This window comes from Melospiza georgiana, chromosome 1 (genome assembly GCF_028018845.1).
Source record: "Melospiza georgiana isolate bMelGeo1 chromosome 1, bMelGeo1.pri, whole genome shotgun sequence".
NCBI classification, from domain to species: Eukaryota; Metazoa; Chordata; class Aves; order Passeriformes; family Passerellidae; genus Melospiza; species Melospiza georgiana.
This window is the reverse complement of record NC_080430.1, coordinates 154,044,610-154,071,761: the sequence shown is the minus strand read 5'-3', so window position 1 is coordinate 154,071,761 and position 27,152 is coordinate 154,044,610. Positions and strand designations below refer to the sequence as shown.

The following is a 27,152-nucleotide window of genomic DNA, read 5'->3' as shown; positions in this document are numbered from 1 at the left end:
AAATAAAATTTAAATAAGTAAATAAATCATAAACAAGGGGAAAATAATAAAATAAATAAATAAATAATAAATAAAAATAAATAAATAAATAAATAGAAATAAATAAATAGAAATAAATAAATAAATAATTTAAATAAATAAATAATAAAGAAGGGAAAAAATAATCAAATTCAAGGGGGGATCGTGAGGGTGAGGGGGAAATATTGAGATAAAGGAAAAAAAACCAAATTTAGGTGGAAAAAAATGAAAATAAGGGAGAAAAAGAATGGAATAAAGGGGGGAATGATGGGGGGAGGGGAAAATATAAAAATGAGGTGGGAAATCACCAAAATGGGTGGGAATGACGGAAATCACGGAAAATTCTTGGGTTGGGAGGAGGAAATTCCGTCTGGGAACGACAAACGCGGCGGCCGGGCCGGGAGGAATTTATTTCTTTATTTCTTTATTTTTTTATTTCTTTATTTCTTTATTTGTTCATTTCCAGCAGACCCCGAGCAGGAGAACCAGAGCCCAAATCCAACTTTGCCCTCCCCCAATTCCCCCTCGGTCCCGGCGCTCCCGCCGACGTTCCGGGGAGATTTCCGTGGATTTCGACACTTTGGGAAGAGTTTTTCATGGATTTCTCAACTTTGGGAAGAGTTTTCCGTGGATTTCTTGGCCATGGGAAGAGTTTTCCATGGATTTCTCAACTTTGGGAAGAGTTTTCCCTGGATTTCTCAACTTTGGGAAGAGTTTTCTGTGGATTTCAAAACTTTGGGAAGAATTTTCCGTGGATTTCTCCAAGGTGAATCCATCCCACTACAAGTTTTCCATGGATTTCTCAACTTTGGGAAGAGTTTTCCATGGATTTCCCAACTTTGGGAAGAGTTTTCCATGGATTTCTTGGCCATGGGAAGAGTTTTCCATGGATTTCTCAACTTTGGGAAGAGTTTTCCATGGATTTCTTGGCCATAGGAAGAGTTTTCCATGGATTTCTCAATTTTGGGAAGAGTTTTCCGTGGATTTCTCCAAGATGAATCCATTCCCAGGTCAGTTTTCCATGGATTTCTCAACTTTGGGAAGAGTTTTCCATGGATTTCTCGGCCATGGGAAGAGTTTTCCGTGGATTTCTTGGCCATGGGAAGAGTTTTACGTGGATTTCTCCAAGATGAATCCATTCCCAGGTGAGTTTTCCGTCGATTTCTTGGCCATGGGAAGATTTTTCCATGGATTTCTCAATTTTGGGAAGAGTTTTCCGTGGATTTCTCAACTTTGGGAAGAGTTTTCCATGGATTTCTCAATTTTGGGAAGAGTTTTCCGTGGATTTCTCAACTTTGGGCAGAGTTTTCCATGGATTTCCCAACTTTGGGAAGAGTTTTCCATGGATTTCTCAATTTTGGGAAGAGTTTTCCGTGGATTTCTCAACTTTGGGAAGAGTTTTCCGTGGATTTCTCAACTTTGGGAAGAGTTTTCCGTGGATTTCTCAATTTTGGGAAGAGTTTTCCGTGGATTTCTCAATTTTGGGAAGAGTTTTCCATGGATTTCTCAATTTTGGGAAGAGTTTTCCGTGGATTTCTTGGCCATGGGAAGAGTTTTCCTTGGATTTCTCAACTTTGGGAAGAGTTTTTCGTGGATTTCTCAACTTTGGGAAGAGTTTTCCATGGATTTCTCAACTTTGGGAAGAGTTTTCCGTGGATTTCTCAACTTTGGGAAGAGTTTTCCGTGGATTTCTTGGCCATGGGAAGAGTTTTCCATGGATTGCAGAACTTTGGGAAGAGTTTTCCGTGGATTTCTCAATTTTGGGAAGAGTTTTCCATGGATTTCCCAACTTTGGGAAGAGTTTTCCATGGATTTCTCAACTTTGGGAAGAGTTTTCCATGGAATTCTCACCTTTGGGAAGAGTTTTCCATGGATTTCTCAACTTTGGGAAGAGTTTTCCATGGATTTCTCAACTTTGGGCAGAGTTTTCCATGGATTTCTCAACTTTGGGAAGAGTTTTCCATGGATTTCTCAACTTTGGGAAGAGTTTTCTGTGGATTTCTCAATTTTGGGAAGAGTTTTCCATGGATTTCCCAACTTTGGGAAGAGTTTTCCGTGGATTTCTCAACTTTGGGAAGAGTTTTCCATGGATTTCTCAATTTTGGGAAGAGTTTTCTGTGGATTTCTCAATTCTGGGAAGAGTTTTCCATGGATTTCTCAATTTTGGGAAGAGTTTTCCGTGGATTTCTCAACTTTGGGAAGAGTTTTCCATGGATTTCTTGGCCATGGGAAGAGTTTTCCATGGATTTCTCAATTTTGGGAAGAGTTTTCCATGGATTTCTCAATTTTGGGAAGAGTTTTCCATGGAATTCTCCATGAATCCACGCCCAGGTAAGTTTTCCATGGAATTCTCGTCCCGCGGCGAGACTTTCCCACGGATTTCTCCACGATAAATTCCTCCTGGATTTTTCCAAAGGCTCAATCCTTGGGGAATATCCTGCTCCAAAGGTTTCGTCCTCCAGGGGATTCCTCCCAGGAATCTTCTCCTTTTTTTATCATGGAATCTTCAGCTCCAGGATGAGCCTGGAATTTTTGGGAATTTTTGGGAATTTTTGGGAATTTTTGGGAATTTCCACTCCAGCACCACGGAATCGTCTCCAGACTCGTTTCTCTGCAAAATTCCCGCTCTGGAATTCCGTCTGTGCCCGGATTGGTTTTTTTCCAACTTCCGCCGTTCCCGACGGGATCGGGAGAAGCTTCCGGAAGCTTCCCATGGAATCCATCCAGCCCCGGAGCCTTCCCGGGATTTTGGCCAAATTCCTGATTGGAAATTACAATTTTCCTGATGGAAAAACACCGGGATGGGCTGGAAAAGCAACGAAATGAGAGGAAAAATATCGGGATCAGGCGGAAAAATAACGAAATGAGAGGAAAAAAAACGGGATGAGGCGGAAAATACTGGGATGAGAGGAAAACTATGGGGATGAGGGGAAAACTATCGGGATGGGGAGAAAAAAAATTAAACTGCGGTAGAAAAACTACGAAATCGGGGAAAAACTTGGGAAAGGGAGGAAAAACATCGGGACGAGCTGGAAAAACACTGAGAACGGGTGGAAAAGCACCGAAAAAAAGGGGAAAAAAAAAAAACTGGAACGAGGCGGAAAAACGCCCGGAATTTCGGAAAAGGACCCGGCGCCGCTTTTCCGGCGCGGAGGAGGCCCCGAGCTTTTTTTTTTTGTGAATCACAAGGAGAAGTAGTCCAGCGTGCCGTGGCCGTAGGGGTTGTAAGTCCAGACGAGGTCGGTGCGGCCGGAATTGGCCAGCAGCTGGGAGATCTCCGCCGTGGCCGCCGCCAAGCGCTCGCCGTCCATGGGCTCCTCGTAGATGCGCCGGGAGCCCGGCACGCGGCGCGGCGGCTCCGGCTTGTAGCAATCCACGGGGAAGGGGTAGACCACCAGGCGGAGGTCGGGCAGCTCCAGGGTCTTGTGGAGCAGCTCCTTGAGCGCGGCCGTGGACAGGGAGTTGCCGTAGAGTCCCAGGAAGCGCAGGCGGGAGCAGCGGCGCAGCGTCGGCAGCAGCGCGTCCAGGTGGGGGTCGGCCATGCGGCATTCCATGAGGTCCAGGTGCAGCAGCGAGGCCGAGGTCTCCTCCAGCAGCAGCCGCAGCGGCTCCAGGAGGCCCTGGGAGAAGTCGTGGCCGCTCAGGTCCAGGCGCTTGAGGGCCGGCGCGTGGAAGCTCTGGGAGAGGAAGGCAAGGTCGGCGGGGACGAGGGAGCAGAAGGCCAATTCCAAGCTCTCCAACGGGGCCTGGAGGTCGCTGCGGGGAGGAGAAAGGGACAGGTCAGGATCGGGTGGGAACATGTGGGGAAAGAGCTCCAAGAACATCGAGTTCAAGGTTTGAGAATCATGGAGTTATGGGATCACAGAGCCATGGGATTGTGGAATGGCTGAGGTTGGGAAAGAGCTCCAAGAACATCGAGTTTGACCTCTGAAAATCCTGCGATTTTGAGATTATGGGGTCATGGAATTGTGGAATGGCTGAAGTTGGGAAAGGTCTCCAAGACCATCAAACTCAAGGTTTGAGACTCATGGAATAATGGGGTCATGGAGCCGGGGAATTGTAGAATTGTGGAATTGTGAGGTCTTGGGATCAGGGATTTTGGAATTTTGAGGTTATTGAATTATGGAATGGCTCAGGTTGGGAAAGGACTCCAAGACCATCAGGTTTGACATCTGAGGATCCTGGGATTTTGAGATTATGGGGTCATGGAATTGTGGAATGGATGAGGTTGGGAAAGATCTCCAAGAACATGATGTTCAACCTCTGAAAATCCTGGGAGTTTGGAGTTATGGGGTCATGGAATCGTGGAATTACTCAGGGCAGGAAAGGTCACCAAGACCATCAAGGTCAAGGTTTGAGAATCGCGGAATTATGGGATCATGGGGTCATGGAATTGTGGAATCAAACAATGGAATTATGGAATGGGTGAGGTTGGGAAAGAGCTCCAAGAAGATCAAATTAGACCTCTGAAATCCTGGGACTTTGGAGTTCTGGGGTCATGGAGTTATGGAATGGCTGAGATTAGGAAAGGTCTCCAAGACCATCAAGGTCAAGGTTTAAGAATCTTGGAATGATGGGACCACGGGGTCATGGAATTGTGGAATGACTGAAGTTGGGAAAGATCTCCGAGAACATCGAGTTTGACCTCTGAAAATCCTGGGATTTTGGAATGGTGGGATCATGGAATTATGAAATGATGGAGGTTGGGAAGGTCTCCAAGACCATCAAGGTCAAGCTTTGAGAATCATGGAATTATGGGATCGTGGGGTCATGGAACTGTGGAATCAGATCATGGAATTATGGAATGGCTCTGGTTGGGAAAGGTCTCCAACACCATCAGGTTTGACATCTGAGGATGGTGGGACCATGGAGTTGTGGAATGATGGATCCATGAGATTATGATCATGGAACGCATGGAACGGCTGAAGTTGGGAAAGGTCTCCAAGAACATCGAGTTCGACCTCTGAAAATCCTGGGATTTGGGAATTTTGAGGTTATTGAATTATGGAATGACTCAGGCTGGGAAAGGCCTCCAAGACCATCAGGTGTGACATCTGAGGATGATGGGACCATGGAGTTGTGGATCCATGAGATTGTGGGGCCATGGAGTGGCATGGTCACGGAATCATGGAATGATGGAATGGCTGAAGTTGGAGAAAATCTCCAAGATCATCAAGCTGCACCTTTGAGAATCGTGGAGTTATGGAGTCACGGAGCCGGGGAATTGTGGAGTTACGGAGTTTGGGGATCCTGGAGTTAACGGGATTAGGGAATGGTGGGATATTGGGATTCTGGGATCAGGGAGCCATGAAATTACGGGATCATGGAGTTCCAGGCTCATGGAGCCGTTGAAGTTGGAAAAGGCTTCAGGATCATCAAATCCAACCTTTGGGAATTCTGGAATCGCAGAATTATGGGGTCACGTAGTTATGGAATCGTGGAGTCATGGACTGTTGGGATAATGGGATCATGGGAACCTGGGATCGTTCAGGTTGGAAAAGACCTCCAAGACCATCGAGCCCAAACCTTGGGAATCGTGGACTGAGGAATGATGGGATCATGAAATTATGGGATGATGGAATCACTGGGTTGTCAACTCTCGGGACAACGGAACCACGGGATTATGGGAACATTGGGATAAAAAGTTCCTGAAATCAATGGATCATTCCGGTTGGAAAAGATGCTCAAGACCATCGAGCCCAAACTCTGGGAATCTTAGAATTAAGAAATGACGAAATCTTGAATTTAAGGGAAAATGGAGTCATGGACTGTTGGGATCATGGGATCATGGGAACCTGGGATCATTCAGGTTGGAAAAGATCTTCAAGACCATCGAGCACAAACTTTGGGAATCTTGGAATGGCGGAATGATGCGATCGCGAATTTATGTGATAACGGAATTGTTGAGTCATAAACTATTGGGATGAGAGGGTCACAGGATCATGGGAATATTGGGACAATGACATCATGGAATCATGGGGTCACTAAGGTTGGAGAAGACCTCCAAGATTGCCAAGTTCAGCCTTTGAGAATCCTGGGATCATGGAATTCTGGGATCATGAAAGCACCGAGTCATGAATTATTGGGATAACGGAATCATGGGAACATGGGAATATTGGGATAATGACATCATGGAATCAAGGCATCATTGAGATTGGAGAAGACCTTCAAGACCATCGAGACCAACCTTTGGGAATCCTGGAACCAAGGAATTCTGGGATCTTGGAATGATGGGACAATGGAATCGCTGAGTCACGAACTACTGAGACAATGGAATCATGGAATCACGGGAACAAAGAGATCATGAGTTTCTGGAATCAAGGGATCATTGAGATTGGAGAAGACCTCCAAGACCATCAAGCCCAACCTCTGGGAATCTTGGAATGACGGAATTATGAGATCATGAATTTATGTGATAATGGAATTGTTGAGTCATAAAATATTGGGATAAGGGAATGATGGGAACAATGGGATAATGAAATCCTGGAGTCATGGAGTCACTAAGGTTGGAGAAGACCTCCAAGATTGCTAAAATCAGCCTTTGACAATCCTGGAATCTTGGAATTCTGGGATCGTGGAATCACTGAGTCAAGAGCTATTGGGACAATGGAATCATGGGAACATGGGAATATTGGGATAATGAAATCATGGAATCAAGGGATCATCAAGACTGGAGAAGACCTCCAAGACCATCAAGCCCAACCTTTGGGAATCCTGGAATGGCGGAATTATGAGATCCATGAATCGTGGGAACACGGGAACATTGCGATAATGAAATCATGGAATCAAGGGATCATCAAGATTGGAGAAGACCTCCAAGACCATCAAGACCAACCTTTGGGAATCCTGGAACCAGGGAATTCTGGGATCTTGGAATGATGGGACAATGGAATCACTGAGTCACGAACTACTGAGACAATGGAATCATGGAGTCATGGGAACAAAGAGATCATGAGTTTGTGGAATCAAGGGATCATTGAGATTGGAGAAGACCTCCAAGACCATCCAGCCCAACCTCTGGGAATCGTGGAATGGCGGAATTATGAGATGATGAATTTATGGCATAATGGAATTATTGAGTCATAGGATATTGGGCTGATGGGACCATGGGAATATTGGGATAATGAAATCATGGAATCATGGAGTCACTAAGATTGGAGAAGACCTCCAAGATTGCCAAGTTCAGCCTTTGAGAATCCTGGGATCATGGAATTCTGGGATCATGGAATCACTGAGTCATGAACTATTGGGATAATGGAATCATGGGAATATTGGGATAATGAAATCATGGAATCAAGGGATCATTGAGATTGGAGAAGACCTTCAAGACCATCAAGAACAACCTTTGGGAATCCTGGAACCAGGGAATTCTGGGATCTTGGAATGATGGGACAATGGAATCGCTGAGTCACGAACTGCTGAGACAATGGAATCATGGAATCACGGAAACAAAGAGATCATGAGTTTCCGGAATCAAGATTGAGAGTGGAGAAGACCTCCAAGACCATCCAGCCCAACATCTGGGAATCCTGGACTGGCGGAATTATGAGATTGTGAATTTATGTGATAATGGAATTGTTGAGTCATAAACTATTGGGATAAGGGAACCATGGGAACAATGGGATAATGAAATCCTGGAGTCATGGAGTCACTAAGGTTGGAGAAGGCCTCCAAGATTGCCAAGTTCAGCCTTTGAGAATCCTGGGATCTTGGAATTCTGGGATCATGGAATCACTGAGTCAAGAGCTATTGAGCCAATGGAATCATGGGAACAATGAGACAATGAGTTTGTGGAATCATGGGATCGTTAAGGTTGGAGAAGACCTCCAAGACCATCAAGCTCAACCTTTGGGAATCCTGGAATCATGGAATTATCGGACCATGAATTTATGGGATGATGGAAGCGGTGAGTGATAGGATATTGGAATGATGGGATTGTGGGAATGTTGGGATAATGACATCCTGGAATTATGGGATCATTGAGATTGGAGAAGACCTCCAAGATTCCCAAGTTCAGCCTTTGAGAATCTTGGAATCATGGAATTCTGGGATCATGGAATCACTGAGTCATGAATTATTGGGATAATGGAATCATGGGAACATGGTAATGCTGGGATAATGAAATCATGGAATCAAGGGATCATTGAGATTGGAGAAGACCTCCAAGACCATCGAGACCAACCTTTGGGAATCCTGGAACCAGGAAATTCTGGGATCTTGGAATGATGGGACAATGGAATCACAGAGTCACGAACTACTGAGACAACGGAATCATGGAATCACGGGAACAAAGAGATCATGAGTTTCTGGAATCAAGGGATCATTGAGATTGGAGAAGACCTCCAAGACCATCCAGCCCAACATCTGGGAATCATGGAACGGCAGAATTATGAGATCATGAATCTATGTGATAATGGAATTGTTGATTCATAAACTATTGGGATAAGGGAATCATGGGAACAATGGGATAATGAAATCCTGGAGTCATGGAGTCACTAAGATTGGAGAAGACCTCCAAAATTATCAAGTTCAGCCTTTGAGAATCCTGGAATCTTGGAATTCTGGGATCATGGAATCACTCAGTCATGAATTATTGGGATAACGGAATCATGGGAACACGGGAACATTGGGATAATGAAATCATGGAATCAAGGGATCATTGAGGTTGGAGAAGACCTCCAAGACCATCGAGACCAACCTCTGGGAATCTTGGAATGACGGAATTATAAGATCATGAATTTATGTGATAACGGAATTGTTGAGTCATAAAATATTGGGATAAGGGAGTCATGGGAACAATGGGATAATGAAATCCTGGAGTCACGGAGTCACTGAGATTGGAGAAGACCTCCAAGATTGCCAGGTTCAGCCTTTGAGAATCCTGGGATCATGGAATTCTGGGATCATGGAATCACTGAGTCATGAACTATTGGGATAATGGAATCATGGGAATATTGGGATAATGAAATCATGGAATCAAGGGATCATCAAGATTGGAGAAGACCTCCAAGACCATCGAGACCAACCTTTGGGAATCCTGGAACCAGGGAGTTCTGGGATCTTGGAATGATGGGACAACGGAATCACTGAGTCACGAACTATCGGGGTAACGGAATTACGGGAACATCGGGATAATGAAATCCTGGATCCACGGGATCACTGAGGGTGGGAAAAACATCCAAGAGCATTGAGCCTGACCTTTGAGACTCCTGGAATGATGGGACCGTGGAATTATGGGATAATGGAATAACTGAGTCATGAACTATTGGGATAACAGAACCGTGGGATCCTGTGAATGTTGGGATAATAAAATCCTGGAATTATGGGGCGAAGATTGGAAAAGACTTCCAAGATCGTAAAGTTTAGCCTTTGAGAATCCTGGGATCATGGAATTCTGGGATCATGGAATCACTGAGTCATGAATTATTGGGATAACAGAATCATGGGAACATGGTAATGCTGGGATAATGAAATCATGGAATCAAGGGATCATTAAGATTGGAGAAGACCTCCAAGACCATCGAGACCAACCATTGGGAATCCTGGAATGGCGGAATTATGAGATCATGAATTTATGTGATAATGGAATTGTTGAGTCACAGGATATTGGGATAAGGGAGTCATGGGAACAATGGGATAATGAAATCCTGGAGTCACGGAGTCACTAAGATTGGAGAAGACCTCCAAGATTGCCAAGTTCAGCCTTTGAGAATCCTGGAAACTTGGAATTCTGTGATCATGGAATCACTGAGTCAAGAGCTATTGAGATAATGGAATCATGGGAACAATGAGACAATGAGTTTGTGGAATCAAGGGATCATTAAGGTTGGAGAAGACCTCCAAGACCATCAAACTCAATCTTTGGGAATCCTGGAATCATGGAATTATCAGACCATGAATTTATGGGATGATGGAAGCGGTGAGTGATAGGATATTGGAATGATGGGATTGCGGGAATGTTGGGATAATGAAATCCTGGAATTATGGGATCATTAAGATTGGAGAAGACCTCCAAGATTCCCAAGTTCAGCCTTTGAGAATCCTGGGATCTTGGAGTTCTGGGATCATGGAATCACTGAGTCATGAATTATTGGGATAAGGGAATCATGGGAACATGGGAATATTGGGACAATGAAATCATGGAATCAAGGGATCATCAAGATTGGAGAAGACCTTCAAGACCATCGAGACCAACTTTTGGGAATCCTGGAACCAGGGAATTCTGGGATCTTGGAATGATGGGACAATGGAATCACTGAGTCACGAACTACTGAGACAACGGAATCATGGAATCACGGGAACAAAGAGATCATGAGTTTCTGGAATCAAGGGATCATTGAGATTGGAGAAGACCTCCAAGACCATCGAGCCCAAACCTTGGGAATCATGGAACGGCGGAATTATGAGATCGTGAATTTATGTGATAATGGAATTGTTGATTCATAAACTATTGGGATAAGGGAATCATGGGAACAATGGGATAATGAAATCCTGGAGTCATGGAGTCACTAAGATTGGAGAAGACCTCCAAGATTATCGAGACCAACCTCTGGGAATCTTGGAATGGTGGAATTATGGGATCGTGTATTTATGGGATAATGGAAGCCTTGAGTCATAAAATATTGGGATTATGGGTTCGTGGGAATATTGGGATAATGAAATCCTGGAATTATGGGATCACTGAAGTTGGAAAAAATCTCCAAGATCATCAAGTTCAGCATTGGAGAATCCTGGAATCACTGAATGTTGGGATCACGGAACGATGGGACAATGGAGCCACCGAGTCACGAACTATCGGGGTAACGGAACCATGGGAACATCGGGACAATGAAATCCTGGATCCACGGGATCGCCGAGGGTGGGAAAAACATCCAAGAGCATTGAGCCTGACCTGTGAGACTCCTGGAATGATGGGACCGTGGAATTATGGGATAATGGAATAACTGAGTCATGAACTATTGGGATAACAGAACCATGGGATCTTGTGGATGTTGGGATAATAAAATCCTGGAGTGACGGGGCGAAGATTGGAAAAGACTTCCAAGATTGCCAAGTTCAGCCTTTGAGAATCCTGGGGTCATGGAATCAGAGTAAGGAATTATTGGGATAACAGAATCATGGGAACATGGTAATGCTGGGATAATGAAATCATGGAATCAAGGGATCATCAAGATTGGAGAAGACCTTCAAGACCATCCAGCCCAACCTCTGGGAATCTTGGAATGGATGAATTATGAGATCATGAATTTATGTGATAATGGAATTGTTGAGTCACAGGATATTGGGCTGATGGGAACAACTGAATATTGGGATAATGAAATCATGGAATCATGGAGTCACTAAGATTGGAGAAGACCTCCAAGATTATCGAGACCAACCTTTGGGAATCTTGGAATCGTGGAATTATGGGATCATGAATTTATGGGATAATGGAAGCCTTGAGCCATAAAATATTGGGATTATGGGTTTGTGGGAATATTGGAAGAATGAAATCCTGGAATTATGGGATCACTTAAGCTGGAAAAAATCTCCAAGATCATCGAGTTCAGCATTGGGGAATCCTGGAATCACTGAATGTTGGGATCATGGAACGATGGGACAACGGAGTCACCGAGTCACGAACTATCGGGATAACGGAACCACGGGAACATCGGGACAATGAAATCCGGGAACCACGGGATCACCGAGGGTGGCAAAGACCCCCAAGCCCCCCAAGCCTTGGGGGGAAGAGCGGGAAGGGCCCGGCCGGGCCCCGCCGCGCGAGGAGCTCACCAGAGGATCTGGCGCAGGTTCCCGGAGAGCCGGGAGGATCCCAGGTTGAGCTCGCGCAGGCTGGGCAGCATTCCCAGCTGCCCGGCCAGGCACCGGATGCCGATGGCCGACTCGGGCGTGGGGCGCCGCACGTCCACGTTGCTGTACTGCAGCTTGAGGCTGCGCAGCTCCGGGAAGCGCGAGAGGTGCGGCAGGATCACCGAGAGCCCGGTCAATCCCAAATTCCGGAAGCGCAGATCCACCCTCCGCACGCAGGAGGGGTCCAGAGTTTCCAGCAGGCTGACGATCCCGGCCAGGGAGAGCTTCTCCGCTTGGAACTCGCGGCACTTGAGGCGCAGCGGGCCGGCGGATCCGGTCTGGAGCGCGTCGCGCAGGATCCCGTAGGACGTCCCGTTGACGAACAGGTCGGCGTGGACGTCGACGCCCGGCGGCTGCGGAGCGGCCGCGGCCGTGGCGGCGCCGGAGCGGCCTTTGTGCCGCTTGGATCCGCGCCGCTGGAATTCCCGCTGGTGCTTGGACACCTCCACGCAAGCCTTGGCCAAAGCCACCGTGCCCGACCAGACGCTCATCCCGTCCGGAGCGCGGCCGGCCGGGTCGTCCGGAACTCCCGTCACGTCCAGCACGCGTAGGCGGCACCCGCTGGGGAAAAAACGGGAACAAAAGGTCAAAATGGGGAAGAAACCATCAGAAACGGGAAAGAAACCATGAAAAATGGGAGGAAACCATCGAAAACAGGAGAGAACCGTGAAAAATGGAAGGAACCATGAAAAATGGGAGGAAACCATGTAAAAACGGGAGGAAACCATGAAAAATGGGAGGAAACTATTAGAAAACATGACGAAACCATCAAAAAAATGGGAGGAATCCATCAAAACTGGCAAGGAAACATCAAAAAAGGGAAGGAACCATCAAAAACAGGAGGAAACCATCAAAAATGAGAAGGAAGCATCAAAACCAAGAAAGAACCATCAAAACCAAGAAGGAATCATCAAAAATGGGAGGAAACCGTCAAAACCGGGAAGAAACCACCAAGAGTAGGAGAAAACAAAATGGAAAGAAACCATCAGAAACGGGAGGAAACCATCATAATGGGGAGGGAACCTTCAAAAACGGGAAGGAACCATCAAAAATTGGAATGATCAAGAACAAGAAGAGACCATCAAAAATGGTTGGAACCATCAAGGAGGAAACAATCTAAAATGGGAAGAAACCATCAAAACCAAGAAGAAACCGTCAAAACCAGAAAGGAACCACCAAAACCAGGAAGGAAACATCAAAAATGGGAACGATCAAAAAGTGGGAAGGAACTATCAAAACCAGGAGGAAACCATCGAAAACAGGAAGAAACCATCAAAACCGGGAAGGTACCATCAAAAATGGGAAGGAACCATGAAAAATGGGAAGGAACCATGAAAAATGGGAAGGTACCATCAAAAATGGGAAGGAACCATGAAAAATGGGGAGGAACCATCAAAATCAAAAAGGAATCATCAAAAATGGGAAAGAAACCAACAAAACCAGGAAGGAACCATCAAAAGAAGAAGAAGCCATCAAAAAGGGGAAGGGAACCATCAAGGGAAGGAACCATCAAAAACAGGAACTGTCAAAGACAAGAAGAAACCATCAAAAATGGGAACCATCAAAAACAGGATGGAACCAAAAAGAAAGGAACCGTCTAAAATGGGAAGAAAGCATCAAGAAAGCATCAAAACCAAGAAGGAACCATCAAAACCAAGAAGGAACCATCAAAACTGGGGAGAAACCATCAGAAACAGGAAGGAACCATCAAAACTGGGAAGAAACCATCAAAACCAGGAGGAAACCATCAAAAATGGGAGAAAACCATTAGAAACAGGAGGAAGCCCTCAAAAATGGGAAGGAGCCGTCAAGGAAGGAACCATCTAAAGTGGCAAGAAACCATCAAAAATGGGAGGATACCAAAAATGGGAAGGAACCATCAAAAATGCAAAGGAACCATGAAAAATGGGAGGAAACCATCAAAATCAAGAAGGAACCCTCAAAACCAGAAAGGAACCATCAAAAACGGGATGGAACCACCAAAAATGGGAAGGAACCATGAAAAACAAGAAGAAACCATTAAAAATGGGAGGAATCTGCCAAAAACAAGAAGGAAACCATCCAAACCAACAAGGTACCACCAAAAATGGGAAGGGAACATCAAACATGGGAATAAACCATCGAACACAAGAAGGAAACCATCACAACCAAGCAGGAACCCCCAAAAGCGCCGGAGGAACCTCAGGAACGGAGGTGGTGCCCCCATCCCGACGCTGCCCAGAACCCACCTGGCGTCGTGGCCGGGCTCCTCCAGCTGCCGCCGCAGCTGCGCCACCACGGAAAAAACCATCAAAAGCAGGAATGAATCAACAGGGATGGAACCATCAAAAATGGGAGGGAACCATCAAAAATGGGAACCATCAAGAACAAGAGGAAACCCTCAAAACTGGGAGGAAACCATAAAAAATGGGAAGAAACCACCAAAAAATGAAAGAAACCATTAAGGATGGGAAGGAAACATCAAAAACAGGAGGAAACATCAAAAACGGGATGGAACCATCAAGGAAGGAACCATCTAAAGTGGCAAGAAACCATCAAAAATGGGTGGAAACCATCAAAACCAAGAAGGAACCCTCAAAACCAGAAAGGAACCATCAAAAATGGGATGGAACCATCAAGGAAGGAACCATCCAAAGTGGCAAGGAACCATCAAAAATGGGAGGAAACCAAAAATGGGAAGGAACCATCAAAAATGGGAAGCAACCATCAAAACCAGAAAGGAACCATGAAAAATGGGATGGAACCATCAAAAATGGGAAGGAACCATGAGAAACAAGAAGGAAACCATCCAAACCAACAAGGTACCACCAAAAATGGGAAGGGAACATCAAACATGGGAATGAACCATCGAACACAAGAAGGAAACCATCACAACCGAGCAGGAACCCCCAAAACCGCCGGAGGAACCTCAGGAACGGAGGTGGTGCCCCCATCCCGACGCTGCCCAGAACCCACCTGGCGTCGTGGCCGGGCTCCTCCAGCTGCCGCCGCAGCTGCGCCACCACGGCCAGGATGACGGCCTGGACGCAGAGCTTGCAGGGATGGTCCCGCAGCAGCTCCCGGCGCCCCACCAGCCGCTGGAAGTTGAGCACCGGGAACGGCCACGCGGCCACCAGGTCCCGCAGCACCAGGGGCCGCCCGTCCAGGAACGCCGCCTGGAAGAGGATGGGGTAGAGGTGGGCGGGCATGGCGGGCAGCAGCACGGGCAGCGGGTGCTGCGCCACCATGCGGCGGGCGCACAGGAAGAGCAGCGAGTCCGAGTAGCCCGGCGGGAGCTGGCGCTTGGGGACGCACGGCGGGATCTGCGTGGAGCGGCTGCGCGACGGAGCCATGGCGGCGCTTCCGGGTGGGAGAAGGTTCTGGAAGTCCCGGGGGTTGTCCCGACGGCGGAAGCTGTGGGAGAAATGAGGTGGTGAGGAGAAGGTTCTGGAACTCCAGGGGTTGTCCCCACTGGAAAATGTGGGAGAAATGGGGTGGTGAGGAGAACGTTCTGGAATTCTGGGGGCTGTCCCCACAGGAAAATGTGGGAGAACATTCTGGAATTCCGGGGTTGTCCAACCATTGGAAGCTATTGGAGAAATGAGGTGGAGGGAGAACATTCCGGAATTCCGGGGGTTGTCCCGCCGACGGAAGCTGTGGGAGAAACGAGGTGGTGAGGAGAACGTTCCGGAATTCTGAGGGTTGTCCCCACTGGAAGATGTGGGAGAAGGTTCCGGAATTCCGGGGGTTGTCCCGACGGCGGAAGCTGTGGGAGAAATGGGATGGTGAGGAGAACGTTCTGGAATTCCGGGGGTTGTCCCCACTGGAAAATGTGGGAGAACGTTCTGGAATTCCGGGGTTGTCCCGCCATTGGAAGCTGTGGGAGAAATGGGGTGGTGAGGGGAACGTTCTGGAATTCTGGGGGTTGTCCCCACTGGAAAATGTGGGAGAGATGAGGCAGTGAGGAGAACGTTCTGGAATTCTGGGGTTGTCCCGCCATCAGGAGCTGTGGGAGAAATGGGGTGGTGAGGAGAAGGTTCCGGAATTCCAGGGATTGTTCTGGAAGGTGTGGGAGGAAGGTGGTGAGGAGAACGTTCTGGAATTCTGGGGGTTGTCCCCACTGGAAGATGTGGGAGAACGTTCTGGAATTCCAGGGATTGTTCTGGAAGCTGTGGGGGAAATGGGATGGTGAGGAGAACGTTCTGGAATTCCGGGGGTTGTCCCCACTGGAAGCTATTGGAGAAATGGGATGGAGGGAGAAGGTTCTGGAATTCCGGGGGTTGTCCCGCCGACGGAAGCTGTGGGAGAAACGAGGTGGTGAGGAGAAGGTTCTGGAATTCTGGGGGTTGTCCCCACTGGAAAATGTGGGAGAACGTTCTGGAATTCTGAGGTTGTCCCACCATCAGGAGCTGTGGGAGAAATGGGGTGAGGAGAACGTTCCGGAATTCTGGGGGTTTCCCGCCACCAGAAGCTGTGGGAGAATGTTCCGGAATTCCGGGGGTTTCTCCTGCTGCCGGAAGGTGTGGGAGAAATGGGGTGGGGGCAGAACGTTCTGGAATTCCAGGGGTTGTCCCCACTGGAAGCTATTGGGGAAATGGGGATGGGGAGAGAACGTTCCGGAATTCCGGGGAGTTGCTGCCGTCGGAAGGTGTGGTAGAAACAGGGTGGTGAGGAGAACATTCTGGAATTCCGGGGTTTCCTGCTATTGGAAGCTGTTGGAGAAATGGGGCGGGGGAAGAACGTTCCGGAATTCCGGGGTTTCCCGCCACCAGAAGCTGTGGGAGAAATGAGGCGGTGAGGAGAACGTTCTGGAATTCCGGGGGTTGTCCCCACTGGAAGCTATTGTGGAAATGGGGTGGGGGGAGAACGTTCTGGAATTCTGGGGGTTGTCCCCGCTGGAAAATGTGGGAGAACATTCTGGAATTCCGGGGTTGTCCCGCCATTGGAAGCTGTGGGAGAAATGAGGTGGTGAGGAGAATGTTCTGGAATTCCAGGGAATTGCCGCCGACGGAAGCTGTGGGAGAAATGAGGTCGTGAGGAGAATGTTCTGGAATTCTGGGGAATTCCTGCTGCTGGAAGCTGTGGGAGAAATGGGGTGGGGGAGAGAAGGTTCCGGAATTCCGGGGTTTCCCGACGCTGGAAGCTGTGGGGGAGATAAGGTGGTGAGGAGAACGTTCTGGAATTCTGGGGGTTGTCCCGCCATCAGGAGCTGTGGGAGAAACGAGGTGGTGAGGAGAAGGTTCTGGAATTCTGGGGGTTGTTCCCACTGGAAGATGTGGGAGAACGTTCTGGAATTCCGGGGGTTGTCCCCACTGGAAGATGTGGGAGAATGTTCCGGAATTCTGGGGTTGTCTCCACCAGTGGAAGGTGATGGGGAAATGAGGTGGTGAGGAGAACGTTCCGGAATTCTGGGGTTTGTCCCCACTGGAAGATGTGGGAGAATGTTCCAGAATTCTGGGGTTGTCTCCACCAGTGGAAGGTGTGGGAGAAATGAGGTGGTGAGGAGAAGGTTCTGGAATTCCGGGGGTTGTCCCGATGGCGGAAGCTGTGGGGGAAATGGGGTGGTGGGAGAACGTTCTGGTATTCTGGCGGTTGTCCCCACCACTGTAAGCTATTGGAGAAATGGGGTGGGTGAGAGAATGTTCCGGAATTCCAGGGTTTCCCGACGCTGGAAGCTGTGGGAGAAATGGGGTGGTGAGGAGAAGGTTCTGGAATTCCGGGGTTTCTTGCCATCGGAAGCTGTGGGAGAAATGAGGTGTTGAGGAGAAGGTTCCAGAATTCTGGGGGTTGTCCCCACTGGAAGATGTGGAAGAACGTTCTGGAATTCCAGGGATTGTTCTGGAAGCTGTGGGGGAAATGGGGTGGTGGGAGAACGTTCTGGAATTCTGGGGGTTGTCCCCACTGGAAAATGTGGGAGAGATGAGGCAGTGAGGAGAACATTCTGGAATTCTGGGGTTGTCCCGCCATCAGGAGCTGTGGGAGAAATGGGGTGGTGAGGAGAAGGTTCCGGAATTCCAGGGATTGTTCTGGAAGGTGTTGGAGAAATGAGGTGGCGAGGAGAACATTCTGGAATTCTGGGGGTTGTCCCCACTGGAAGATGTGGGAGAACGTTCTGGAATTCCAGGGATTGTTCTGGAAGCTGTGGGGGAAATGGGGTGGTGGGAGAACGTTCTGGAATTCCGGGGGTTGTCCCCACTGGAAAATGTGGGAGAAAGTTCCGGAATTCCGGGGGTTGTCCCCACTGGAAAATGTGGGAGAAAGTTCCGGAATTCCGGGGTTGTCCCGCCATTGGAAGCTGTGGGAGAAATGGGGTGGGGGGAGAACGTTCCGGAATTCCGGGGGTTTCTCCTGCTGCCGGAAGCTGTGGGAGAACGTTCCGGAATTCCGAGGGTTGTCCCCACTGGAAGCTATTGGAGAAATGGGGTGGTGGGAGAACGTTCTGGAATTCCGGGGTTGTCCCGCCATCAGGAGGTGTGGGAGAAATGGGGTGGGGGGAGAACGTTCCGGAATTCCGGGGTTTCTCCTGCTGCCGGAAGCTGTGGGAGAACGTTCCGGAATTCCGGGGAGTTCCTGCTGCCGGAAGCTGAGGGTGGGAAATGGGGGTGGGGGGAGGGTGAGTGAGGGGAGGGGTCCTAAAAATGGGGGGTGGAGTCTGAACCCCAGGGATCCCCCAAACCCGCCCGGGGACCCCAAACCCAGTCCAGGGACCCCAAACCCAGTCCAGGGATCCCCAATTCCAGCCCAGGGACCCCAAACCAGTTCAAGGACCCCCAAACCAGTCCAGGGACCCCAAACCAGTTCAGGGATCCCCAAACCCAATCCAGGGATTCCCAAACTTGGCCCAGGGACCCCAAAACCAACCAAGAACCCCCAAACCAGTCCAGGGACCCCGAAAACCAGCCCAGGGACCCCAAAACCAGCCCAGGGACCCCCAAAACCGGTTTGGAGATCCCTAAATCACTCCAGGAATCCCCAAACCCAGCCCAGGGACCCCAAACCCAGTCCAGGGACCCCAAAACCAGTCCAGGGACCCCAAACCCAGTCCAGGGACCCCGAAAACCAGTCCAGGGACCCCAAAACCAGCCCAGGGACCCCAAACCAGTTTGGGGACCCCCAAACCAGTCCAGAGATCCCAAAACCAGTTTGAGGACCCCAAAACCAGTTCAGGGATCCTAAAACCAGTCCAGAAACCCCTTATCCAGTCCAAAGACCCCAAACCAGGCCGGGAATCCCCCAAACCTGCCCGGGGACCCCCAAACCAGTCCAGGGATCCCCCAAACCTGCCCGGGGACCCCAAAACCAGTCCAGGGATCCCCCAAACCTGCCCGGGGACCCCAAAACAAGGTCAGGGACCCCAAACCAGTCCAGAGATGCCACAAACCAGTTTGGGGACCCCAAAACCAGTCAAGAAAACCCTAAACCAGTTTAGGCACCCCTAAACCAGTCCAGGGACCTCAAAATCAGTTTGGGGACCCCAAAACGAGCCCAGGGACCCCAAAACCAGTCCAGGGACCCCAAACCTGTCCAAAAACCCCAAAACCAGTCCAGGGACCCCCAATTCCAGTCCAGGGACCCCAAAATCGGTTCAGGGACCCCAAACCAGTCCAGAGATGCCCTAAACCAATCCAGGGACCCCAAACTGGTTTGGGGACCCCTAAACCACTTGAGGGACCCCAAAACAACTCTAGGGAACCCCAAACCAGTCCAGGGACCCCAAACCAGTTCAGAAACCTCTTAATCAGTCCAGGGACCCCCAAAACCAGTCCAGGGACCCCAAAACCAGTCCAGGGACCCCAAAACCAGTCCAGGGACCCCAAAACCAGTCCAGGGACCCCAAACCAATCCAGGGACCCCCAAACCAGTCCAGGAACCCCAAGACCAGTCCAGGATCGCCTAAACCACTGCAGGGACCCCCAAACCACTCGACCGACCCCAAAACCAGTCCAGGGATCCCCAAAACCAGTCCAGGGACCTCAAAAAGAGTTCAGGGATCCCCTAAACCAGTCCAAAGACCCCAAAACTGGTTTGGGGAACCCTAAACCTGCCCAGGGGACCCCAAAATCGGTTTGGAGACCCCAAACCAGTCCAGGGACCCCCTAAACCAGTCCAGGGACCCCCTAAACCAGTCCAGGGAGCCCCTAAACCACTGCAGGGACCCCCAAACCACTCGACGGACCCCAAAACCAGTTCAGGGACCCCAAAACAAGTTTGAGGACCCCCAAACCAGTCCAGAAACCCCTAAACCAGTTTGAGGACCCCAAAACCAGTTCAGGAATTCCCTAAACCAGTCCAAAGACCCCAAAACCAGTTCAGGGACCCCTAAACCCATCCGGGGACACCAAACCCAGTGCAGGGATCCCCAAACCTGTCCGGAGACCCCAAAACTGGTTTGGGGAACCCTAAACCTGCCCAGGGATCCCCTAAACCTGCTCAGGGACCCCAAAATCGGTCCAGGGATCCCCTAAATCTGTTTGGAGACCCCAAAATCGGTCCAGGGACCCCAAAACCAGCCCAGAAATCCCTAAATCCGACCAGGGACCCCAAACTTGTCCAGGGATCCCCCAAACCAATCCAGGGATTCCCAAAACAAATTTGGGGACCCCAAAACCAGTCCAGGGACCCCAAACCAGTCCAAAGACCCCAAAACCAGTTCAGGGATCCCCAAACCAGTCCAGGGACCTCAAAAAGAGTTCAGTGAACCCCTAAACCAGTTCAGGATCCCCCAAACCAGTCCAGGGATCCCCTAAACCAGTTCAGGGATCCCCTAAACCAGTCCAGGGACCTCAAAAAGAGTTCAGGGACCCCAAAATCGGTCCAGGGATCCCCAAAATCGGTTTGGAGACCCCAAAACCAGTCCAGGGACCCCAAAACCAGTTCAGGGACCCCAAAACAAGTTTGAGGAGCCCCCAAACCAGTCCAGAGACCCTCAAAGCCAGTCCAGGGATCCCCAAAACCTCTCCAGGACCCCCCCAAATGAACCCCGGGACCCCCAAACCCAGCCCAGAGACCCCAAACCCCGCCCCCCCCCCCACACCCCACCCCAGCCATCCCCTAAATCCACCCCGAGGAACCCCCAAACCCACCCCGCCCCTCCCTTGGGGACCCCCCCCCAAAAAATCCCCTCAGGGACCCCCCCCGGGATCCCCGATCCAGCCCGTCCCACCCACAGGATCCTTCCCATCCTCCCCGAGCCAGCCCGGGACCCCTCCCCAACCGCCCTGAGCCCCCCCAAGGGGCGCCCCCGGACCCCCCAAACCCCCTCAGGGTCCCCCCGGTGTGCGGAGCCCCCCCCGGGACCCCCCGGACCCCCAAAGCCGCCCCGGCGCCCCCCCCAACATGGCGTCCCCCACTCACCGCCTGCCCGCGGCCCCCGCCCGCCCCGGCCGCGACGGGAGCTCCGCCTGCGGGGCTGCGCGCTGCGCCCGCCAATCAGCGAGCGGGAGCCACCCGGAGGGCGGGGCTTCGCGGTTTTATTGGCTGTTCTAGCTGTCTGTCAAAATTCACCGTGGCGTCTCATTGGTTGGTTGCGTGTGGGCGGGCGAATCGGGGTGCTCTGGTGTTTATTGGTTCGCGTTGCTGTCAATCACTAGTCTCTGCTTTCCTATTGGGTAACGCGCGGTCGGAGCGGGAGGTTCGCTCTGAGGCGGCGGCCCCGGGTTCCCTCCCGAGCTCCGCTCGATCCCCGGTCCCGATCCCGGTCCCGATCCCGGTTCCAATCAACGAGCGGGATCCACCCTAAGGGCGGAACATCACAATTTTATTGGTTATTCTAGCTGTCTGTCACAGTTTATCATGCCGTCTAATTGGTTGGTGGTGTGTGGGCGGGCGAATCGGGGTGCTCTGATGTTTCTTGGTTCGCGTTGCTGTCAATCACTAGTCTCTGCTTTCCTATTGGTTAGCGCGCTGTTGGAGCGGGAGGTTCGCTCTGAGGCGGCGGCTCCGGGTTCCCTCCCGAGCTCCGCTCGATCCCCGGTGCCGATCCCGGTTCCAGTCAGCGAGCGGGATCCACCCTGAGGGCGGAACATCACAATTTTATTGGCTATTCCAGCTGTCTGTTACACTTCATCGTAGTAGAGTCTCATTGGTTCGTGGAGTGTGGGCGGGCGAATCGGGGTACTCTGGAGTTTATTGGTTTGCGTTGCTGTCAATCATGAATCTCTGCATTCCTATTGGCTATCTCGATGTCGTAGAGGGATGTTCGCTCTGAGGCGGCGGCTCCGGGGTCCCTCCCGAGCTCCGCTCGATCCCCGGTGCCGATCCCGGTTCCAGTCAGCGAGCGGGATCCACCCTAAGGGCGGAGCATCACAATTTTATTGGCTAATCTAGCTGTCTGTCAAAGTTTATCATGCCGTCTAATTGGTTGGTGGTGTGTAGGCGGGCGAAGCGGAGTGCTCTGATGTTTATTGGTTTGCGTTGCTGTCAATCACTAGTCTCTGCTTTCCTATTGGGTAACGCGCGGTCGGAGCGGGAGGTTCGCTCTGAGGCGGCGGCTCCGGGGTCCCTCCCGAGCTCCGCTCGATCCCCGGTCCCGATCCCGGTTCCAATCAGCAAACGGGATCCACCCTAAGGGCGGAACATCACAATTTTATTGGTTATTCTAGCTGTCTGTCAAAGTTCATCATGCCGTCTAATTGGTTGGTGGTGTGTGGGAGGGCGAAGCGGGGTGCTCTGATGTTTATTGGCTCGCGTTGCTGTCAATCACTAGTCTCTGCTTTCCTATTGGCTAGCGCGCTGTTGGAGCGGGAGGTTCGCTCTGAGGCGGCGGCCCCGGGTTCCCTCCCGAGCTCTGCTCGATCCCCGGTCCCGGTCCCGGTTCCATTCAACGAGCGGGATCCACCCTAAGGGCGGAGCATCGCGGTTTTATTGGCTGTTCTAGCTGTCTGTCAAAATTCACCCCGATTCGCCCGCCTACACACCACTCATTGGTTGGTGGTGTGTAGGCGGGCGGATCGGGGTACTCTGATGTCTATTGGTTTGCGTTGCTGTCAATCACTAATCTCTGCTTTCCTATTGGGTAACGCGCGGTCGGAGCGGGAGGTTCGCTCTGAGGCGGCGGCTCCGGGGTCCCTCCCGAGCTCCGCTCGATCCCCGGTCCCGATCCCCGGTCCCGATCCCGGTTCCAATTAACGAGCGGGATCCACCCTAAGGGCGGAACATCACAATTTTATTGGTTATTCCAGCTGTCTGTCAAAGCTTATCATGCCGTCTAATTGGTTGCTGGTGTGCGGGCGGGCGAATCGGGGTACTCTGATGTCTATTGGTTTGCGTTGCTGTCAATCACTAATCTCTGCCTTCCTATTGGGTAACGCGCGGTCGGAGCGGGAGGTTCGCTCTGAGGCGGCCCCGGGTTCCCTCCCGAGCTCCGCTCGATCCCCGGTCCCGATCCCGGTTCCAATCAACGAGCGGGATCCACCCTAAGGGCGGAACATCACAATTTTATTGGTTATTCTAGCTGTCTGTCAAAGTTTATCATGCCGTCTAATTGGTTGGTGGTGTGTGGGCGGGCGAATCGGGGTGCTCTGATGTTTATTGGTTTGCGTTGCTCTCAATCACTAGTCTCTGCTTTCCTATTGGCTAGCGCGCTGTTGGAGCGGGAGGTTCGCTCTGAGGCGGCGGCTTCGGGGTCCCTCCCGAGCTCCGCTCGATCCCCGGTCTCGATCTCGGTTCCAGTCAGAGATCCACCCTAAGGGCGGAACATCACAATTTTATTGGCTATTTTAGCTGTCTGTTAAACTTCATCGTAGTAGAGTTTCATTGGTTGGTGGTGTGTGGGCGGGCGCTTCGCGGTACTCTAGTGTTTCTTGGCTTGCTTTGCTGTCAATCATGAATCTCTGCATTCCTATTGGCTATCTCGAGGTCGGAGCGGGAGGTTCGCTCTGAGGCGGCGGCTCCGAGGTCCCTCCCGAGCGCCGCTCGATCCCCGGTCCCGATCCCGGTTCCATTCAACGAGCGGGATCCACCCTAAGGGCGTAACATCACAATTTTATTGGCTATTCCAGCAGTCTGTTAAACTTCATCGTAGTAGGGTCTCAGTGGTTGGTGGTCTGTGGGCGGGCGCTTCGCGGTACTCTGGTGTTTATTGGCTTGCTTTGCTGTCAATCATGAATCTCTGCATTCCTATTGGCTATGTCGAGGTCGGAGAGGGAGGTTCGCTCTGAGGCGGCGGCTCCGGGTTCCCTCCCGAGCTCCGCTCGATCCCCGGTCCCGATCCCGGTCCCGATCCCGGTTTGAATTAACGAGCGGGATCCACCCTAAGGGCGGAACATCACAATTTTATTGGTTATTTTAGCTGTCTGTCAAAATTCACCGTAGCGTCTCATTGGTTGGAGGTGTGTAGGCGGGCGGATCGGGGTGCTCTGATGTTTATTGGTTTGCGTTGCTGTCAATCACGAATGTCTGCCTTCCTATTGGGTAACGCGCGGTCGGAGCGGGAGGTTCGCTCTGAGGCGGCGGCCCCGGGTTCCCCCCCGAGCTCCGCTCGATCCCCGGTCCCGATCCCGGTCCCGATCCCGATCCCGGTCCCGGTTCCAATCCCCGATCCCGATCCCGGTCCCGGTTCCAATCCCCGATCCCGCGGCCCCCGGGAGCTGAGGGCGCTGCCGAAGCGCTGGGAACCGCAATCCCTGCGGGAACAAACCGCAAACCCAGCCCGGTCCTGCTGAGGGCCCGCGCGGGAAATCGTGAGGGGAAAATTCCTGAGGGGAACCCCGGAATTGCTGTGGGGGCAGGGCTGGGTTAGGGGTCCCTGTGGGGTTTTGGGGCGCTTTGTGATGATTTTGGGGGTCCCGGGGAAGTTTCTGGGCTGGTTTTGGGGCGCTGGGCAGGGGGAAGATCCTTGGGGTGATTTTGGGGGGCTCTGCGATGGTTTTGGGGTTCCCAGGGAATTTTCTGGGCTGGTTTTGGGGCGCTGAGCAAGGAGAGGCTCCCTGGGCTGGTTTGGGGGTCCCTGTGGGGTTTTGGGGTCCCTGGGCTGGTTTGGGGGTCCCTGAGGTGGTTTTGGGGTCCCTGGGCTGGTTTGGGGTCCCTGTGGGGTTTTGGGGTTCTCTGTGGTGATTTTGGGGGTCCCGAGAAAGTTTCTGGGCTGGTTTTGGGGCGCTGGGCAGGGGGAAGTTCCTTGGGGTGATTTTGGGGGGTTCTGCGATGGTTTTGGGGGTCCCGGGGAATTTTCTGGGGTGGTTTTGGGGCGCTGGGCAGGGGGAGACTCCCTGGGCTGGTTTGGGGGACCCTGGGTTGTTTTGGGGCGCTTTGTGATGATTTTGGGGGTCCCGGGGAATTTTCTGGGGTGATTTTGGGGTGCTCTGCGATGGTTTTGGGGATCCCGGGGAATTTTGGGGTGCTGGTGAAGGGAGCGACTCCCTGGGCTGGGTTGGGGGTCCCTGTGGTGTTTTGGGGCGCTTTGTGATGATTTTGGGGGTCCCGGGGAATTTTGGGGTGCCGGTGAAGGGAGAGACTCCCTGGGCTGGTTTGGGGGTCCCTGGGCTGATTTTGGGGTTCCCAGGGAAGTTTCTGGGGTGGTTTTGGGGCGCTGGGGCAGGGGGAGACTCCCTGGGCTGGTTTGGGGGTCCCTGTGGGGTTTTGGGGTCCCTGGGCTGGTTTGGGGTCCTTGGGGTGATTTTGGGGCGCTCTGTGATGATTTTGGGGGTCCCGAGAAAGTTTCTGGGTGGTTTTGGGGCGCTGGGCAGGGGGAAGTTCCTTGGGGTGGTTTTGGGGGGCTCTGCGATGATTTTGGGGTTCCCAGGGAAGTTTCTGGGCTGGTTTTGGGGCGCTGGGCATGGGGAAGTTCCTTGGGGTGATTTTGGGGCGCTCTGTGTTGATTTTGGAGATCCCGGGGAAGTTTCTGGGCTGGTTTTGGGGCGCTCTGCGATGATTTTGGGGATCCCGGGGAATTTTGGGGTGCTGGGGAAGGGAGAGACTCCCTGAGGTGGTTTTGGGGTCCCTGGGCTGCTTTTGGGGTTCCCAGGGAATTTTCTGGGCTGGTTTTGGGGCGCTGAGCAAGGAGAGGCTGCCTGGGCTGGTTTGGGGGTCCCCGCGGGTTTTTGGGGCGCTCTGCGATGGTTTTGGGGATCCCGAGAAAGTTTCTGAGGTGGTTTTGGGGCGCTGGGCAGGGGGAGACTCCCTGGGCTGGTTTAGGGGTCCCTGAGGTGGTTTTGGGGGTCCCTGGGCTGGTTTGGGGGACCCTGGGTTGGTTTTGGGGTCCCTGGGCTGTTTTGGGGGACCCTGGGTTGGTTTTGGGGTTCTCTGTGATGATTTTGGGGGTCCCGGAGACGTTTCTGGGCTGGTTTTGGGTTCCCTGTGGGGTTTTTGGTGTGTCCCTGCAATAGGAGTCGCCTGTTAGGGCTTTCCCCGATAAAATCCCCGATAAAATCCCCGATAAAATCCCCGATAAAATCCCCTATAAAATCCCCTATAAAATCCCCGATAAAATCCCCCGCACTCCGATCCAGCTCACAAAAACACCCGCGGCTTCTTTGTCGCGATGTCCCCGCCCTGTCGCGACAGCGGCGACCGGAAGTCGCGCCATGGGGGACCGGAATGCGGGGAGCACCTTTGAGGTTGGTTGGTGCGGCAATAAAAACGTTCCGGGTGGAACCAACAGCAGGGGGGGGGACATTTTGGGGACAAACAAAATCCCAAATTCCCAAATCTCATCCCGAATTCCCAAATCTCATCCCAGATTTCCAAATCTCATCCCGAATTCCCAAAATTCCACCCCGAATTCCCAAATTCCACCCCGAATTCCCAAATTCCCGCCCTTTCCCCGCTCCAAAAGGCAGCCGGAACCAGCAGCGCTTTCCATACGGAGCTTTATTCACACGCGAGGGAGGGGCCGCAGCCCCCCCCCAAATACAGAATTCGGCGCCCCCTTTTTGGGGGGACCCCAAAAAATCCAAACCTCCCCCCCCCCCCTTGTGTGGGGGGAGGGGAGGAAAATTCCCGAAGGAATTCCCGAGGGAATTCCCGGGATCGGGGGAATCCTGGGAAAACCCCGGGGGGAGGGAGCAGGGCCGGGTCTGTCCCTTTAAATTCGGATTTTTTTTATATATTTTTTTTTTATCCATTAATTTTTATGTCGTTTTATTTAATTAATAATAATAATAAATAAAAACCTCGAGGCTTTAAAAAAAAAACAAAATAAACCCCCACAAAAAAACCCCACCGGGAAAAAAAACCGATTTAAAAACTAATGAGCGAGCCCTAGGAATTAATTAAGAATTAATTAAAACTTAATTAAGCCGAGGAGGAAAATTGGGGGTCCCCTGGCAGTGAGCAGAGCTGGGAGGTAGCGCTGGGTTGGCCCCACCACC

General features: G+C 51.3%; 2 protein-coding genes across 3 annotated transcripts; one reads left to right on the top strand and one right to left on the bottom strand.

Annotated features, from left to right (window-relative positions):
- The first annotated feature begins 478 nt into the window (after window positions 1-478).
- On the top strand, window positions 479-2,539 carry LOC131086375 (uncharacterized). Its single transcript, XM_058029404.1, has 3 exons — window positions 479-1,570; window positions 1,601-1,849; window positions 2,495-2,539. The coding sequence occupies exons 1-3, from the start codon at window positions 677-679 to the stop codon at window positions 2,537-2,539; spliced, it is 1,188 nt and encodes a 395-aa protein (XP_057885387.1). The 5' UTR covers window positions 479-676.
- Window positions 2,540-3,113: 574 nt separating this feature from the next.
- On the bottom strand, window positions 3,114-21,220 carry LOC131085231 (leucine-rich repeat-containing protein 14-like). 2 transcript variants are annotated; one of them, XM_058027146.1, is made up of 4 exons: window positions 21,202-21,220; window positions 14,824-15,261; window positions 11,791-12,429; window positions 3,114-3,774 (listed from the first exon to the last, which is right to left on the bottom strand). In XM_058027146.1, exons 2-4 carry the CDS (start codon window positions 15,198-15,200, stop codon window positions 3,201-3,203), a joined length of 1,590 nt encoding a protein of 529 aa, XP_057883129.1. In that variant the 5' UTR covers window positions 15,201-15,261; window positions 21,202-21,220; the 3' UTR covers window positions 3,114-3,200. The 2 variants fall into 2 exon arrangements, with proteins under 2 accessions (XP_057883129.1, XP_057883137.1); XM_058027154.1 differs by lacking the exons at window positions 14,824-15,261; window positions 21,202-21,220 and adding an exon at window positions 14,097-14,395.
- Window positions 21,221-27,152: the final 5,932 nt, after the last annotated feature.

Excerpts from the sequence above, each read along its gene's own strand:
- LOC131086375 (XM_058029404.1), top strand. The coding sequence starts at position 677 with ATGGATTTCTCAACTTTGGGAAGAGTTTTCCCTGGATTTCTCAACTTT. Across the intron at positions 1,571-1,600 it reads ATTTCTTGGCCATGGGAAGA|AGTTTTTCGTGGATTTCTCA; the intron begins GTTTTCCTTGGA and ends AACTTTGGGAAG. Across the intron at positions 1,850-2,494 it reads ATTTCTCAACTTTGGGAAGA|GAATCTTCTCCTTTTTTTAT; the intron begins GTTTTCCATGGA and ends GATTCCTCCCAG.
- LOC131085231 (XM_058027146.1), bottom strand. The coding sequence starts at position 15,200 with ATGGCTCCGTCGCGCAGCCGCTCCACGCAGATCCCGCCGTGCGTCCCC. Across the intron at positions 12,430-14,823 it reads GAGCCCGGCCACGACGCCAG|CGGGTGCCGCCTACGCGTGC; the intron begins GTGGGTTCTGGG and ends TTTTTTCCCCAG. Across the intron at positions 3,775-11,790 it reads AACCTGCGCCAGATCCTCTG|CGACCTCCAGGCCCCGTTGG; the intron begins GTGAGCTCCTCG and ends TCCTCCCCGCAG.